The sequence below is a fragment of the Lissotriton helveticus genome, chromosome 7 (assembly GCF_964261635.1).
Source record: "Lissotriton helveticus chromosome 7, aLisHel1.1, whole genome shotgun sequence".
Taxonomy (NCBI): Eukaryota; Metazoa; Chordata; class Amphibia; order Caudata; family Salamandridae; genus Lissotriton; species Lissotriton helveticus.
The window spans coordinates 622,834,984-622,853,463 of NC_136068.1; the positions used below are offsets into that span (position 1 = coordinate 622,834,984).

General features: G+C 43.8%; 1 protein-coding gene and 1 long non-coding RNA gene across 7 annotated transcripts in view; one reads left to right on the forward strand and one right to left on the reverse strand.

The window, feature by feature from the left end:
• LOC144768846 (uncharacterized) overlaps window positions 1–18,480 on the reverse strand; it is a 285,224-nt gene that overhangs the window by 139,804 nt on the left and 126,940 nt on the right. The window lies entirely within an intron of this gene.
• PRR14 (proline rich 14) overlaps window positions 1–18,480 on the forward strand; it is a 489,848-nt gene that overhangs the window by 84,378 nt on the left and 386,990 nt on the right. For 3 of the 6 annotated variants that reach the window (XM_078652834.1, XM_078652837.1, XM_078652835.1), the window contains exon 2: window positions 16,049–16,241. In XM_078652834.1, coding sequence (XP_078508960.1) covers window positions 16,135–16,241 — 107 coding nt within the window. In that variant the 5' untranslated portion in view covers window positions 16,049–16,134. Of the gene's footprint in view, window positions 1–15,220; window positions 15,420–16,048; window positions 16,242–18,480 lie in introns of those variants that run through there. The other 3 variants (XM_078652836.1, XM_078652832.1, XM_078652833.1) reach the window with 2 other exon arrangements.

Genomic DNA, 18,480 nt, shown 5'->3' on the forward strand with positions numbered 1-18,480 from the left:
GTGATTAGACCAAAACGTCGACCTTCAGACACAGTTGGAAGATCTGGAGAACCGCTCCCGGTGGCACAACATCTGGATCCGGGGAATCAAGCTCGCAGAGGACACCCGCAACGTCTTTGCATTCACCTAGGGCCTTTTCCGCTTCATACTGGGGGAGGCGCAGGACTCGGCCGTGGTCCTGGACAGGGCACACAGAGTGGGGCCTCCCCGAGCTCCTAACGCACCACCTGCAGATATCCTGGTCTGCGTGCAGGACTTCAACACTAAAGAGGCTATCCTCACCAAGGCCCGGTCCCTTCACCCTATTTCTTACCAAGGTCATTCCCCGGTATTATACCAAGACTTAGCCTTGATCACGCCTTCAAAGACGCCGCCAATTCCGTCCGGTGACGGAGCACCTGCGACAGCAAGGAATCCCATACTCTTGGGGCCACCCCTTTCGCCTTATTTTTTGACACGGCGGGAAGCTCCACCAGATCCGCTCTTTCACAGAGGCCTGCCACCTACTGGGACTGGAGGCCCCTTCTGAAGTTGACTATGACCGCAGCACCACTTCCAGGCCAGAGACCTCCCCGTCAGGTTGGCAGCGTCAGAACAGGTGGCGGCGCCCGCAGCGACCACTCAAATCTGAGATCGCAAAGAGCCAACAGAAGGCCCTGTCTGTGGCCACATTGCCCCTGGCAGGAGAGGACTTGACCGCCAAATGATGGCCACCAATCCACTGCATGTACTTCTGCTCATTGTTGTAAGCTAAGGACGGCGGGAGGGGCAGACACCCAGTTTTGAATAGTGACCATCACCCCACATGTTACTTGACCGGTCACCCAGGGGTGACGGACTATTTTTGCTCAATAGACAGGTTACTCTGTTTCCCGTAGGGGCAGGTTTTTGGGGTTTTTCTATTTTTGGACTATTAGGTTTCCTTTTCCCTTTCCCCTTGTTCATATTCGTCGGGGGGATCCCCCTTGTCCACAATGCTCTTTCCTTCACTGTTCCACCCGTCTTCGGGGCCGACAGTGTTGCCCACCCTCATTCTGCCTATATGCCCTGCGTACCGGGCATCCATCTTGAGTCACACTCCCCAGCTTCCTAAATGCTGCGCAGCAACCTTAAAGTCTTGACCCTGAATGTCCGGGGCCTGAACAACCCTATCAAAAGACGGATCGTCTTTAACTACCTAGCTCACTCGGCAGCTGACATATGCCTTGTGCAGGAGACCCACCTATTACACAAGGATCACCATAGGATGAAATCACGAGTCGCCCCACGGTCGGGCTTGGGGCGACTTCCACCCACAGAGCCGGGCCTTCACCTACTATTCGGGAGCCCACAAAACCTACGCCAGGCTCGACTATTTCCTGTGCTCCACCCCGCTGATGACGTTCGCTACTGACGCTGACATTCTTACTGCATCGTTATCTGACCATTCCCCCATCATGGCTTCTTTCCTACTCCCCTACTCACAGCTTCCACAGCGACACTTGCGACTTCGCGAATCCCTCTTGCATCAAACCACCGTTCTAGATCGCATCAAAACGGCTATCTCACGCTATCTAACTGTCAATGCTAATCAGGACACTTCCCTGGCGACGCAGTGGGTGGCGCTTAAAGCTGTACTAAGGGGTGAATTCATCGCGATCTCCTCTGCCATCAATAAATTACGGAACCAAAACCGGGCCGAACTCACAAGACGTGTCCCAGAGCTGGAACAGATGCACCAGCGCACAGGCGCTGCCAGAGCCTGGCACCAACTCTGCACGGAGCGGAAGCAGCTCGCTGCTTTAGACCAAGACAAAGCTGAATATGCAGTCCTCCGCTTCCGACACTCCTACTATACAGGAGGAGATAGATGTGGCCGTCTCTTAGCTCATAAATTGCTGGAAGTGAGACAACGGGAAGAAAAAAGTGGAGAAGTGTGGCTCAATGGTTAGAGCTTTGCAAAAAACACAGTTGATGGACAGAATGTAGAACAATGTCATACATTCACCCCAGTACAAAGATCTGGGCCTAAATCCATCGTTTTTTTGCACTCCACACCACCCTGGGTTAGACACTGGCTATATGCAAATCAGCTCTGACCCTGTGCCTCATGGGAACAGTCCAGTCCGAACTACCAAGCCATGTCTTTCCCAGACCGGAATCAAGCATCCAAGGACCGGTTTCTGGCTATCAGCCTTCATCAGCCTGGATAGCTTGACTCCAGTGGTGTGGAGAGCCTGGGACTCACGTCTGAGCATACCCAGCCCACTCGGGGTGAAAATTGCAAAAAACACAGTTGATGGACAGAATGTAGAACAATGTCATACATTCACCCCAGTACAAAGATCTGGGCCTAAATCCATCGTTGTTTTGCACTCCACACCACCCTGGGTTAGACACTGGCTATATGCAAATCAGCTCTGACCCTGTGCCTCATGGGAACAGTCCAGTCCGAACTACCAAGCCATGTCTTTCCCAGACCGGAATCAAGCATCCAAGGACCGGTTTCTGGCTATCAGCCTTCATCAGCCTGGATAGCTTGACTCCAGTGGTGTGGAGAGCCTGGGACTCACGTCTGAGCATACCCAGCCCACTCGGGGTGAAAATTGCAAAAAACACAGTTGATGGACAGAATGTAGAACAATGTCATACATTCACCCCAGTACAAAGATCTGGGCCTAAATCCATCGTTTTTTTGCACTCATCAGCCTTCATCAGCTATCCAGGCTGATGAAGGCTGATAGCCAGAAACCGGTCCTTGGATGCTTAATTCCGGTCTGGGAAAGACATGGCTTGGTAGTTCGAACTGGACTGTTCCCATGAGGCACAGGGTCAGAGCTGATTTGCATATAGCCAGTGTCTAACCCAGGGTGGTGTGGAGTGCAAAAAAACGATGGATTTAGGCCCAGATCCTTGTACTGGGGTGAATGTATGACATTGTTCTACATTCTGTCCATCAACTGTGTTTTTTGCAATTTCACCCCGAGTGGGCTGGGGATGCTCCGACGTGAGTCCCAGGCTCTCCACACCACTGGAGTCTAGCTATCCAGGCTGATGAAGGCTGATAGCCAGAAACCGGTCCTTGGATGCTTGATTCCGGTCTGGGAAAGACATGGCTTGGTAGTTCGGACTGGAATGTTCCCATGAGGCACAGGGTCAGAGCTGATTTGCATATAGCCAGTGTCTAACCCAGGGTGGTGTGGAGTGCAAAAAAACGATGGATTTAGGCCCAGATCCTTGTACTGGGGTGAATGTATGACATTGTTCTACATTCTGTCCATCAACTGTGTTTTTTGCAATTTCAATGGTTAGAGCGGCAGACCCTGATGCAGAGGTCTAGCCCGGGACCAGGGTTCAATTCCCCGCCTCGGTGGGTCTTGGGCTCAAAATTCCACGGACCTGATAATTCTTGCCTCGGTGCCTATTCCAATCATGGAGTCCCACTCTGCAACTCTGGGCAATAGCTTGCTTAATCTCCACAACGGCCCCCACAACGCTAAGGATGCCTGGCCTCCACCTTGGGGGTGCCCAGGAGTGGACACCTCACAGGGAAAGCCAGGATGGGTTCCACAGCGGTATTCGTACAAGCGCCTTGAGACCCTTGCGGGTGAGTAGTGCGCTATACAAGTATCAATTTACATTTTTACATTTACAACAGCAGAGAGTACAGGCCATTCGCTCCCGTGGAGGTGACCTCACCGCTGACGATGTGGCCATAGCAGAAGCTTTCCGCGACTTTTATGCCTCGCTTTAGTCGGGTGACCCCCTTAATCTGCAGCACTGCCTCGACTATCTGGAAGCCGCGCAGCTCCCGTCTCTGAACCCCGCATAAGCCACCAACTTGGACCGAGACATTGGCTGGAGGAGGTCATTGCCGCCATCTCGCGCCTCCAGCCTGGGAAATCACCTGGCCCAGATGGGTATTCTGCGGCCTTCTATAAAACCTTTTGTAACCAATTGGCCCCTCTGTTACGTGACCTATTTAACTCCTTTGCCCAGCCCGGCGCCATCCCGGCGGAAATGCTAGAGGCCTCGATCACAGTCATCCGGAAAACCGGGAAGGACACAACTGTAGTGCCTACAGGCCGATCACTCTCTTAAACATTGATTTCAAGCTCTATACAAGCATCCTCGCGACAAGACTCGCCCCATATATGCCTCAATTAGTGGAACCGGACCAAGCGGGCTTTATTTCCCAGCATCAAACGAGCGACAACACAAAAAGAGTCCTACACCTCATAGAAACAGCCTCTCGGGTGCGGAGGGAGAGTATGTTGTTGGCGATAGATGCGGAAAAGGCCTTCGATAATGTTCATTGGCCCTATTTAGAGCAGGTCTTGCGGGGTTTGGCCTTGGGGACACCCTGTGCACCCGCATTCTCAATTGCTATCATTTGCCCCAGGCTACAGTGCGAGTTAATGGCCAAACGTCCTCCCGCTTCCACATAGCGAGAGGCACCAGACAGGGGTGCCCTCTCTCTCCCATTCTCTTTGCGCTCTATATGGAGCCCCTCGCACGGAGAGTCAGGAACCACCCTCTCATCACAGGGATCAAGTTTGGGGAAGACACGCACAAGATTAGCCTCTATGCGGATGACATCTTGCTGTCTCTCTCTGACCCTGCCCAATCCATGGGAGCTACGAGTCTTCGCGCAGGCCTCGGGCTTCAGGATCAACACGGACAAATCGGTCTCTCTCAATATCTCCCTGTCTGCGCCAACTCTGGCCCACTTACAGAAGGAGCACCCTGTTCAATGGTCTTCCACCTCAGTTCCATACCTGGGAGTCCTCCTGGGCGCAACCATACCAGCTACTGTCATGGCTAAATACGAGCGGCTACGGGCCTCGATCCGCAGGGAGCTAGGCAGATGGAAGCACTACCCCTTCTCGTGGCTGAGAAGGATAGCAGCGATTAAGATGACGGTCCTCCCCCGGATCCTCTACCAGACTCTTCCCCTGCGCCCCCCAACGGGTTGGATTCAGCAAACCCAGTCTGAGCTGTCGCATTTTATTTGGCAGGGACGCAAGCCGCGGTTCAAGCAGACAGTGGCTGTTCTCCCCCCGGAGCAGGGTGGGGTTGGCATCCCAGATTTGCAGCTCTACTTCGATGCGGTACAGCTCCGCTACTTAGTAGAATGGGAATGCCCAGAGTCCGAAAAAGACTGGTTGTTCCAGGACCAGGCGGTTGCAGGCATGCCTTTGCAGGGTATCCCCTTCCTTAGGAAAAAGCACAGGCCTCCCAACCTCTACGCATCCTATATCACAAGCACAATCTTGGAGGTCTGGGATCGCACCGCTACTGCTTGTGAGCTGACGACGTTCCCCTCCCCCTAACCCCACTTTTTGACAGCCCCGATTTCACCCCAGGACTGGACACTAAGGCTTTCGTGGACTGGCGCCCCTCCCCGTGTAGGTCCCTGTGACACTTATTCGACCTCCGCGGTATCATACGGTTCCCACAACTTAGGGCAGATTACGGCATCCCAGAGAGGGGTAGGATGCACTACCTACAACTCAGACACTGGGCACTTCAACCACAAATCAGACCTGGAGCTCAGCGCTTCTTAACCCCCTACGCGAAATGGCTGATTACTCGCTCATCGGACAAAAAATGTATTTCCGATTTGTACAGGCACCTACTAACTGCTTCCATTCACACATACAATGCTGAGAGGTTGCGGTGGGAGCGAGAGCTGGGTAGGACCCTTTCCCATAAGGAATGGAGTGACCTCTATTACAGGGCCCGGCACTCGACGTACCACACAGGCCTCACCGAGACACTGACCAAGGTCGCCACCTATTGGTATTATACACCGAACGTCTCCACCGTTTTGATCCCCACATTAGCGATCAATGCTGGAGGGGCTGTGGGGAACTGGGTTGTTCATGGTTTTCTTCCAGTGTCGGAGAGTTTCCTCTTGTAGACCTGCTCCTAGCATTTACCTTGTAATATCTAACTCGCAGACTGTTTAATGTCTTACTTGCACTGGCTACCAGGAGCTTGAGCTCCTGTTTACTTTTTCTTGTTTGAAAACCAATAAAAAGATTTAAACCATAAAGTGCAGTTGAAATCTCCTACAACCACGACTCTAGAGTGGGGCAAACAGCTAGCTAGAATTTCTTCCAGAGTTGTGACAATGGCTGAAGGTCTGCCCCCTTTGGTCCCCCTCAAGTAGACATTGAACAAATTAAGAGTACACCCTCTACCCCCTGCCTCTGCCGAGGCCCCCTGATATTAATCCTCAAAATATCGGGCTCGAACTTGGTTGTAGGGTAGTTTGACAGCCCAGGGCAATATTCACCCGAATGATCCTTCCCATTATCTTGGTATCTTTCTTGACATTTCCCTTATCATGGAGCTGCAAGTGTCTGTCATAACGAAATAAAATACCTGCATTCTCAATATAAACCTCACCCTTTATAAGTGAAGGGCAATGAGTCCAATCCCGGGAAGACTACTGCAATGCTCTACACCTAGGTGCCAAACTTAAGTATTTCCAAAATGTTGACGTCTGCTCGTTATGGGTGTATGTGACAATTGATCCTATTGCCTTAGCTAGATGGAAATTTTGGCTTCCTGTGGCATCCTGAATTCAGTACAAATGTCTGGAGATCATACATTAAAGTCTTCACTGGACAGTGCTGGACTACTTTCAAGACATAGTTTCGAGCTCCATAGCGCATGGAGCCTACATTCAGCTTCCAAGAACATGGTTGCCACTATACTCCATAAGTTGCAAATGATGGGGGGAAATGTAATGTAATGTATACTTGTAAAGCGCACTGTTACCTGTGGCTGTGGTTCTTTGGCACTCACCTGTCTTTCACTTGTTTTTGGGTTAAATAAACTATTTTAATATCCAAAACAAGAACAGAAAACCTGTTTGTTCTAAACATCTTGGCCCCTCCATTTTAGACCAGCAACTTGAGATGTCCTAGGATGTATGGTACGCTACACAAATATTCTAACCATCCAACCTTGGAAGCAGTGCATCTAATAATTTACATAAGTTGTCACACAATAAATGTGCCTTTTATATTTTAAAGTGAGGTCCTTGTATTGGTATTCCCTGAAACTAACGGAGGAGCGACATGTAGTACATTGACCACTGTAAGGTGAGACCCAGGAGTGAGCCTGGGAATTGTTTTGGGTCAAGATTTCAGTTTTAATTAATGTTTTTGCTAGTTGTTTTCTTATGATTTTGCCTGTATTTAAAATCAAATGTTTCATATTTCATTTTACACAAGTTTGTTTCCAGTAACATGGATTGGCCAGTTCAATTTCTATTTAGCACCTGCCCAATAATGGTGGCAAAGTAGATTCTTTCATACTGTGGTTAGAGCACTGACTCCCAAACTGCGGGTTGCAACCCACTGGGTGGGTCGCAAACCGATTTTTGGTGGGCTGTAAAAGTCTAAGCAATGAATAAAGATGCCTTTAAAATTCTGTATTTATTGTGTCACATTTGCTGTGCTTCAAAGACAGAGGTCAAATGTCAGGCTATGTCTTCTGACAAATTGCAGCTTATTTTTAGGTCTCGGGCAGACAGCGCATGCGCGGTCTCTTTAAAGCAACTGTTGATTGCTTGCTGCCTGGTGGTCAGCTCTGCGGTCGGCGCTTCTCTCTTCTTGCATCGACTACATCCTTATTGTGTTTTTATTTTTTAAACAACTTTTATTCGCCTGACTTTGTGTTTAACATGTGACTGTGAGGCAATATTATACTTGGGTTTGCCTATTCTTAGCTCAAGCACACATTATCACATTCGGGGAACTGTTTGCCTGTTATACAAACAATGCCGTATTCTGTTTCCTTTGAGATGAGAAAATGTGATTCCAGCCCTCGCTTCACTTGCAATTTTTGTTCATCATTTTTACAGGACTTTTAGGGGTTCCCCAGCTTCAAATGCCACTGACTCGCAGATAACGAGAACTGGATTGCTATGTGTTTTGTTATATGCAGAGCTATGGCCTTTGAAGCTGGGGAATCCCATTGAAGTCCCAGCTGCGCTACAACATCTTGCGTTTGGGGTGCAAATTAGTTCATGTGGACATGTAAGAAAACTAATAATTCAGCCCCCCACCACCTAACATTGTAAGTGAAAGTAGTATGGGAAGCACATTTTCTTATCCAAACTAAACAAATCCTGCATGCGAGGGTGTGTTAATTTACCTTTATTCCACCTCATACAATGCTGCCTTTCATTTGTTTTGTCAGTTTTAACCCCTTGCGTGCGTTCATCGGCCAACGGCCGTCGCGAGCACTACCTCCGCAGTGCTGCGAACGTCCGTTGGCTGACGCGGCACTGCCACGGTTAAACAATTTTTTGACTGCAAAAACACAGCATGTGTGCAAGGTACATAGGGAAATATTAAACATAGCTTATTTTAGCTTATGAGTGTTCAAAAGCGACCAAGAGGGCTACATTTAGATTCAGCTTTGAATTTACCTTCATTCCACATTGGACAATGCTGCCTTTCATTTGTTAAGTTTAAACCGCTTTAAACAATATTTGTGACTGTACCTCAGCCACAGCCTACGTTTTGTTCAAACAATGCTGCCTTTCAGATTTTTCTCAGACATTTTCAAATAATAGTTATGACTGTAAAAACCACTAGATGTGTGCAAGATACACGGGAAAACATTACCCTTCACTTATTTTAGTTTAGGGGTGCCCAAAAAGCAACCACGAGGGCAACATTTACATTCAGCTTTAAATTTTCCTTTATTTCACCTTGGACAATGCTGCCTTTTATTTGTCACGTTAGACAGCTTTACAGAAGTTTTGCAACTGCTCCTCACCCACAACCTTAGTTTATTTTCAATTTTACTGTGCCAAAAAATGAGCTTCAAGGAAACATTTTGCTGTGCTTTCAGAAAATAATACCATTCATTCTTAACTCAAGCACATGTTATTACGTTTGGGAAACTGCTTTCATGTTATATATATATTCTGTCGCATTTCATTTTCTTTGAAATAAGATAATGTGCTTCCCACCTCACCTCACTTGCAATGTTACAGGGGAAATATCATCTTTTTTTGCATGTGCACGTTTATTTTTAAGCACCATTTCATTAATTTTATTTCATAAATTAAAATTAAGTCCTTTCCACTAATTGTGTATGTGCTGTCATACTACCCATTATCCATCTTAATACCTACCACTACCCATCCCATTCTCTATATTAAGCACTGCCAACCCACATAAAGTGCAGTGGTCGCTTAACCTAAGACCGCCATTGTTCGTGTTGCTACTTCCCTTCCATTTTAAATTTTTATTCGAAGCTCATACTATCCTTTATGCATTAATAAATAAAGAATAACAATTTAGAATAAAACTTTAAACATACTGCACAACCACAGTGCTGCACAATACAGCTACAATAAACTGAACAAATAACTCTTGCTGCTGCACAATCTATTAGCTTTGCCTTTGCTTGTTTACAATGGGAATTGGTGTTTACAAACTCCTCTTGTTTTACAGTCCAATAAAGAAACGTAAAGTGGATTATCTGACAGTCTTGCTGGGGGACAGAGTGAAACGAAAGTTTGTAGGATGTCTTTTTTTAATATACAACAAAATTTAAATACCTTTAAATGAACTGTAGACTTTCAGCAATTCAGAAAAAAAATGTAAGCAATTTTGTTTCTAATTCTGAAGTGTGATGGAAGCAGAAATGTTAATAGGATTAAAAAAAAGAATCGGGATACTTTACTCGATGATACACAAATGATAAATATGCGCTGAAACTAGATTTTCAAACTTTATGATTGTGTGCAATATAATTTTATCAGTAAAACTGTATGTCTGAGCAAATATGTTTAAAATGCTGGATGATCCAATATTTTACGTCCCCCTGAGATCTCACTCTATGATAAATTTATCTAAGAGAATAATGTCCTTAACAAAATCTGCCCTAGAAGATGGATCCATTAACACCAAAGAATTTGATTTCTTAAACCATCATCAGGGGAAAATTGCCTGTATTTATGGTCTCCCCAAAATTCACAAGCATGTCAGCAACCCCCCGTATCGGCCCATAGTCTCTACAATAGGAACAGCCACTGAACCGCTTTCAAAATATGTTGATAATTATTTACGCCCATTCATCCCTAAAATAGATTCGTACATACGGGACACAGGCACTATGATACAAAAAATTGAAGGAATCCCCTTTAATTCCTACAATGAACTACTAGTCACAATGGACGTCGAGTCTTTATACAGTAATATTCCTTTGACCGACGCAATGAAAACCACTAGTTGGTTCATTGATCTGCACCAGATTCCATGCCCCAAAGAATTTCTGCTTGCTTGCCTGGAAATCGTACTCACAGAAAATGTTTTTGAATTTGGCACCCACATATACCGCCAAATTAAAGGTGTCAGTATGGGCGCTTCAGTAGCCCCATCGATAGCTAACATCTTTATGGCAGCATTCGAGAAAGAATTTATCCACAATGAGATTGCCCCTTTTTTCGAATCTATCTCCCATTGGTCCAGATATATTGACGATATCTTTTTTGTCTGGACCGATGGGAGAGAAACTTTAGAAGAATTCCTTCAATGGATAAATGGAGCAAATCCTAACTTACATTTTACCTCCCATGTTAGTAATGAGAAAGTGGAATTCTTGGACATCGAAATTATAAATGATGCAGGAAATCTAAAAGTAGATCTCCATGTAAAACCCACTGCAAGGAATACATTACTTCACTATCGCAGTTTCCATCCAAGAACTCAGAAAAATAGTATTCCTTTTTCTCAGTTCCTACGTGTCAGGCGAAACTGCACAAACTTGAATGACTTCGATAAACAAGCTGCGATAATGAGAACTAAATTCATTGATAGAGGTTACCCTCACCGTTTGGTAAGAGATTCTTACAAACGAGCACGATATTACGACCGAGATTGCCTTTTAAGAACAAAATCTCCAAAACCCAATGATCAAATAGTCTGCATAACAAGGCACTCAACGATAAATGAAAAGGTAAAACAAGTCATAAATTCGAACTGGCATATATTAAACAGCAACTGTTCGAACGAACAAAAATTGATGAAACCCCTCTTTGCACACAAAAGAAACAAGAATATAAAAGAATTCATTGTCCACTCTCGCTTTAAAAAGAAGGCAAACGAAGAAATCCTGAGTCAAAGATCCATTTTGACCAACAATCCAATAAAAGGGACCTTTCCCTGCTCCTCATGTACCTCATGTGGAAGTATTTTGCGAGGCGAGGAATTTGAACATAATGGACACAAAACCAAAGCTAGGGAAATGTGGAATTGCAAATCAAATAATGTGATTTACTTCATACAGTGTCCTTGCCTCCTGGGATATATAGGTGAAACTTCACGTATGGTCCAGACGCGCTTAAACGAACATCGCTCAGCCATAAGAACCAAAAAAATCGCCTGTCCTATGGTAAAGCACTTTGTAGAGAAGGGACACCGGGCTGATGATTTCAAATGGAGAATTTTAGAAAAAATTCACACTCCAGACTCCAAAGGGGGAATGGCAATTCGAAAGAAAAGAGAGGTCTTTTGGATTTTCGTTTTTAATACTTTCCGCCAAGGATTGAATAGCGAAATTCCGTGGGAACATGCAATCTGCTGAGAATTCCTTTAAATTAAACAGATATATGTATGCATACTCAACACACTGTATATACATGTATGCCCTTACCACTTGGAAATACATATTATGTTGTTAAGTGAGGGATCCCTAATTGTACTCTGTCTTCAGCTAATAACAACAAGGGTAAAGTAATATACCATTAATACAGATGAAGCGTCACTTTCAGAAAAATAAAAAATAGATAAAATAATTCCCAAGATAATTTATAAATTAAACAGGATCAAGGTATCCAGTTATCATTTATTCATCGCATAGACCTCTACAGACCACACATATATCTTAATATTCCTTTCTTTAAAATTTAAACAACGTTATGTGAAGATATAGAAATATTAAGACTGAAAATAAAAAAATATCTTCCTTGTTTATAAACGTAGACTACTCAATCGCCTTTTCTCCATGCGTTAAAACTACAGAATGAAAGTCTTTCCTCACTTTCAAACACAAACTCCGTGAACATCAGTTCTCCAATCATGAGAGTCTATGCAAAACTCCGTGATGGTTAGACCTCCAATCCTGGGGGCCGACATAAAACTCCGTGACCATTAGACCACCAACCAGTGGAAATTATGCAGTAAACCCGCCACTTCGTGTTTAACATGACGTAACCAAAAAGAAAGAAACCGGTGCAAATGATCTAGACCAATTGACTCGAGTGTATATATACTAGATCTGCGAACGGGTAATTAGTCATCATTTTCCCGCGCTTGCTGTTGCCGACGTTCAAACCCGCCATCGGACATAGAGAGCCCTGCCGATCATCCTCAGGTAAGACTTCAGACCGAATTCAAGCACCAGAAACCAGAGTTAGATTATTTGCAAGGATATTTAACCAAACCCTCCCCTTCTTTACAGGCAGGGAGATCTTTTAATACAAACCCCTTATATACAAGATTCGAGAATAAAGAAAGCCCTAGAGAGCCCTGCTGATCATCCTCAGGTGAGACTCCAGATCAAATCCAGCCATCAGAAACTAGAATTAGATTGCTTATAAAGAAATTTAATATCTTCCTCTTTATTTTTTCTATATTCACAGGCAGGGAGATCTTTTAACACAAACCCTTCAGAAACAAGATTTGAAAATCTTTTTTAACATCATTCAGACTTTTGAAAGACAAGAATTCGATCTTCTAGGTAAGACTGCCAACAATAAAGTTAAGGACTCGACTATCATAAAATAGAAAACAAATAATTTACCCTCACATTTATTTTTTATAGGCAAATAGGAAGCTACTAAAATCGATACGCTGTTAACATATCATATCCCAGAACAGAAGCCTAGGCTCAAGATATCAAGAAAACAGTGTAAACTCAATAGGTAAGATTAAAACGTAAACAATGGAGTATTCAACTTCGTCATACTATGAACAACTTTATGTAACCATGAACAACTATGAGATTAAGAAAAATAAGCATTGCCTTATCTCTCTCTATATTTTCTAAAATAGATACCCAAAGTTCAACCTTGGATATTATCGATCGCTATTCCACATAAAGGGTTCCGGTTGGCGGGCAATAATTATTTAACCTCAAAATCAGGTAATGCCAGCTTAAAATATATTTGTGAGAAGTAACGATAGTTAGAATAGTTCAAATAAAAACCTAACAGCCAGTGTGACTTTTTCCCTTTCAAGCTTTGGCAACACCTGACGTTGAAAGAATCAAAATAGGAAGCAGAAACCTTGCTTAATCGTTCAATAAAAACAAAAGTTTCCTACTAGTGAGTATCTTTCGACTATTAAACTAGATAAGAAAAATACTTAGAGTAATTTTTTTAATAAAAAACGGAAATATGAGTCAACTAAAGAAAACAATAATAACCACTGTATAAAAAGTCTTTTTTGTGTATCTATTCGACCCACTATATGTGAATATAGCAAGCCCTTCATATATCTTATTGGCTGTTGTCTCTTATCGTGGTTTTGATCCTTTACCATACATTACATATACTGAACTCCTAAAAATACTATCATGTTTAGAGAAAAGTAAATCGATAGATATCACTGTAAAATACTCTTTGCTCTATCAGGATCTGCAAGAGTCATAAATTCATAAAAAATGATGAATTAAGAAGGATTATGTACAGGCCTATCGATGCCATTTTCCCTTCCCACCGATCACTCATTATCCGAAAAAATACTGTCCCTAAGCGAATCAGAATACCGCAAGGAAATGACAACAAAAAGAAAATGTAAACTAGATCGTTTATAATCAAGAAACTACAGCTGCTAAAATGAAACTCTTTTTGATGTTAGACTAATTTTATTTGTATAAGCAATTGACTTTGAAACAATATGACTTTGAAACGATATAATTTTGTATTCTATATGCATTTTTTATTCTATAGATATTACGTGGCTACTCCAGGAAGAAGGCGCTGGCCGCCGAAACGCGCGTAGAGACTCATCTTTTTGCCACTTATCTATTATAGATAAAGAATCCCTTTTATACTGTTTATTAATTTCTGTGTTATGGTGCTTATGATAATGTACATTGTGATTTTTTAAATTTAATTTTGTTTTATGTGAATGAATTGTCAACTGTTTTAATTATTAAATAAAAAACCATGTTTTTTAGTCAGCTGTAGCCAACTATTCATCATTTCTTACCATAAAGGTATTTTAAATATTAGTTGCCTAGGTTGTTACCTTTCAATTGAACTGTTTTCCCTGACCTAGGAATTACATAATTCTTATACCCAGGGGGTCCTTGTTAAATAAACACATATGAGCAAATTTAGTAGCCATTTCAATGGCAAATGTGCTGCCTGTAAATGACAGTGGTCTTCCACACTATGCCTTAGTTACAGTTAAAAAATTGCCCATTCCGCCTGTTAAATCTAGGTAGGTCGCAAATGTTTGTCGTCCTAAAAAGTGGATTGTGGTTCAAAAAAGTTGAGGAAGCACTGGTTTAAAGGACGGTAGGAGAAAATCACTGCATTATAAAAAAAATTGACGACTATTCTTGGGGAACCTCTTAAGCAGAATTTGGTAAACTGTAGATCAAGAAGATATATTTGTAACCGTTGCTGCAGAGGAGCAAAAATTACCTGAAACCTATGTTACCCAGAAGTTGATGGTGCTGTCTTAAGGAAGTAAATTTTCCCTTGACATCATGTCGTGTTTTAGCCACATTTGGTATTCAATTAGCCTGTTATTAGAACCTTGTCACATCATGATGACGTTTTCCGTTTACATTTTCAATAGAATGATTGAGTCTTTTTCTAGAATTTGAATACTATAAAATCCGTTTTTTCTCGAATGAGCTCATATATAATATTGTTACGATGAGGATAAAGGAGCTCTGAGGCCTTGACTTCTGTTTGTAGGAAAGTCTTTCTCAATTAAACTTTTGTTGTAATGTTTCAGGCTCCTATTCTGGCTGTGGTTTATTTATGCAATCCCCTATATATCTAAAGTCAAATTGCTTGTGGCTCAATTTGTAAGTGCAATACAAAGTATTAAAAAAAATACATACTTCGCTTTCTAGTCCTATCCTAGTTACATGTTCCTTTGCTCTTCCCCATCATATACTATTTTATGTAACCTGCTCTCTAGTAGACTCCATGCTGTATTGTGATTTTGTTTTACAGCCCCAATGTTTGAGATGTTACTTGTGCAGTAAAAGTTTCCTCTCTAAACTTCTCTGCTACTTGGTTTGCCCCATATCAGATTTCAAACATGAAATGAAGCAAACAATACAGATGGTGTTGTAAGGATGCCTTTGAGCTGTGGCACACCGCAAGAGGAACACTGGCTCGACCAGGTGTGCTACTGGAACAGTAGCACATCTGGTCAAAGGTACTGCAGTTAACTTCTTAAGCACATATACTGGGTTGCTGTTTGAGCATGCAGTAAATTGACCTGGGATGTTGTAAATCAGGCTACGTGTGCAGCAGGTATTGTGAAAGTTGGTGTCGCTCAGTCTCATGGTGTTGCAGATCATGTCAGAGTGGCAGTCATGAAGTTTGGAAGTGCTGTGGATCAGACAGGGTGCTTTGGGCTAGCTGAGGCTATTAGATGAAAGGTGCAGTGAAAAGTTTGCATCTGATCATGGTTGCTGCAGGTTACGTTTTGATTGCAAGGAGTTGTGTAGATTGCAATTGTTAAGCTGGGTGCAGTAGGTCAGTCTGGAGGTGCTGAGCATTTTGTCAGGAAGAGTTGGGTTGGGGAGGAGGTGACCACATTCCTCAGTTAGTCTTACATTAGGATCTTTAGAGGTACATTTTCTCATCTGAATTGATATTGAAGCATGTACTGAGAGCTAACCCATGCACCACAAGCATTCTAATCTGTCACAGACAAAGCTGAACTCCTTGTATAGAAGTGAAAAAATATAAAACGGGAATTGTTGTTGGAGAATAATGTGACTGTACTCTACAACTCCTTGCTCAGAAATGTTTTAACTCTTAATCCCTCCTTTTTTGTAGATGGTATTGGTACTGTCGGGAGTAAGGATGCATAGGCGGGTAGTGTGTGCCAGTTTGTGCCAGAAAGGTGAGCTCTGAGCAGATGCATGGCCATGGACACCAGCTTCATGATGGGAAGGCCAGAGGACCATGGTGCTGACACCATCTCAAGTTACGAACGCTACCACAGACGTCAGAAGCTTCTCATCTATAGGTTAGTTGCTGCAAGTCTCTCTGCAAACCATAGGATCATGTTTTTCCTTATTTCACTAAAAGATTTTATCAACAGTATCTACATGAAGGATAAAAGAGAACATGTGCTGGAGATCTAAAGCGGAAACTCCTTAATCAATGAGCATAGATGTCTTTGAGACCAGTAACTTGTTCTGTTGCTTTCTGTCACATAGTATGGTACCATGAACGTTAAATTGTTTCTACCTCTTGTATATAGACTCTTAGCTTTATCTTCTGCTGAACACTGTTCCTATAAGGGGCTCTGGAGAAAGGCATGCTCTGCATAAACAATATTAATTTTCTCTCCTTGACTTCAATAGTGCCACCACCTTCTGCAAGAGTTCCATAGGTCGAACATGCAAGATAGCATATGGACTGTCTAGTACAAGTAATATTGTAGGCTTACCAAGAACATACTCGGGCTTGGAGTCGGTCCGTTGGTGGGCTTTTTTTTAATGTAAATCTTTTTATTAACCAATTAATTAGCAGCACATCAACGGTTGTACAGCAGTATTGGACGACTCGGAGTACAGATAATTCCAATTCAACATTTGTGCTCAAAACTATAAGCATGATTATCCAGTATTAGGGTATCTTTCATAGATTCACATGCCTGAATCATTCCCCGTCGTCGAGGCGGGAGTCCCACGGTAAATAAAATATATAATAGCAGTGCCTAAAATTTCTTGTAGTAGGCTGGAAAAGCCTAAAGGCCTAACTAGGCCTCAAAACTTAGCAGCCTATCTACATCATTATGTAAAAAGACCTGAAATAGTAGCCTCAGCCAATCAGCTGTCCTCACCCTCTAGAACCTTCCCAGCTCAGGCAGTTCTCCTCAGATTTTCACTGCACTTCGTGTGTAAGGGAGTCTCCCTGAGTGCCTACTCAGTTTTTGGATCTTCAAACCTTAAAATGTCTGAAAAGAAGGCTCTTTTCAAACCTTGTGGCACCTGCTTCAAGAAGAGAGTCCATGTGGATGACAAGCACTCGGACTGTATTTATTGCCTGCACCCTTCACATGTGGTGAAGGACTGTCGAATTTGCCGTACCTTCCCTCAGAAAACCATCAGGGATAGGGAGGCAAGGGTTCTTTTGTGGCTGAAGTCTTCATCCACAGATGATGAGGACAAAGCCTCTACTTCTAGCAAGAGAGCTAGATCCACGGACAATGCTTCTCCTGAGAGAAAGAAAATGTTGAAAATCTCTCAGAAAGCTTCAGAACCCTCTAACAGTGCATCGGCTTCTTCACATGTGAGTACAACCCAGGCTAAGACTATCTCTCTGGTGTCTGTACCTACTACTACTTGGACTTCTACCTCCTCTTCTACTTCTGTGGTTACTACTTCAGCTATCACGTCACCTTTGATGTCTGTACCACCTTTGCTATCAAAAACCAAGTTACCATCGTCGAAATCCTTCTCAACGAAGGCTCCGTCGACTAAATCGTCTGCTCCGTCGACGACCGCAAGGCCGTCGTCGACGAAGACATTGTCACCAAAGGACTCGTCGTCGAAGCCACCGTCGACGGCCTCGTCAACGAAGACGTCATCGACAGTCTCGTCGACGAAGATCTCGTCGACGAAGACACCAACGTCGGACCCGTCGACGAGGGACTCGTCGACGAAGACACCATCGACGGCCCCGACGACGAGGGACTCGTCGACGAAGATACCATCGACCGCCCCGTCGACGAAAGGCTCGTCGACGAAGATACCATCGACGGTCCCGACGACGAGGGACTCGTCGACGAAGATCCCAACGACGAGGGACTCGTCGACGAAGATACCACCGACGGTCCCAACGACGAGGGACCCGTCGACGACGGGCTCGTCGACGACGGCATTGTCGACGGTCCCGGCGACGAAGGACTCGTCGGCGAAGATACCATTGACGGCCTCGTCGACGGCAAGATCTTTAGCATTGACAGCACCGTCGACGGAGAATCCATTTACTGGGACTTCTGCTCATCGGATGCACGGTTCCCCACCAGCAAAAATACAATTCACTCATTTTCAAATGAAAACGTATAAAAGACAGGATTATTCACATATTTCTCCACTTTTGCCATCGCACATTTTGGAGACATACATGCAAGGGGAGTCGGATGAAGGGGAAGAGGATGATGGTCCCTTTGGGATTGCCTGTCACCCTTCTCAGTTGAATATTAAATTTCAAGAGGATGATGAAGAAGAGGTTCAGGAACATTATGTGCATGATGT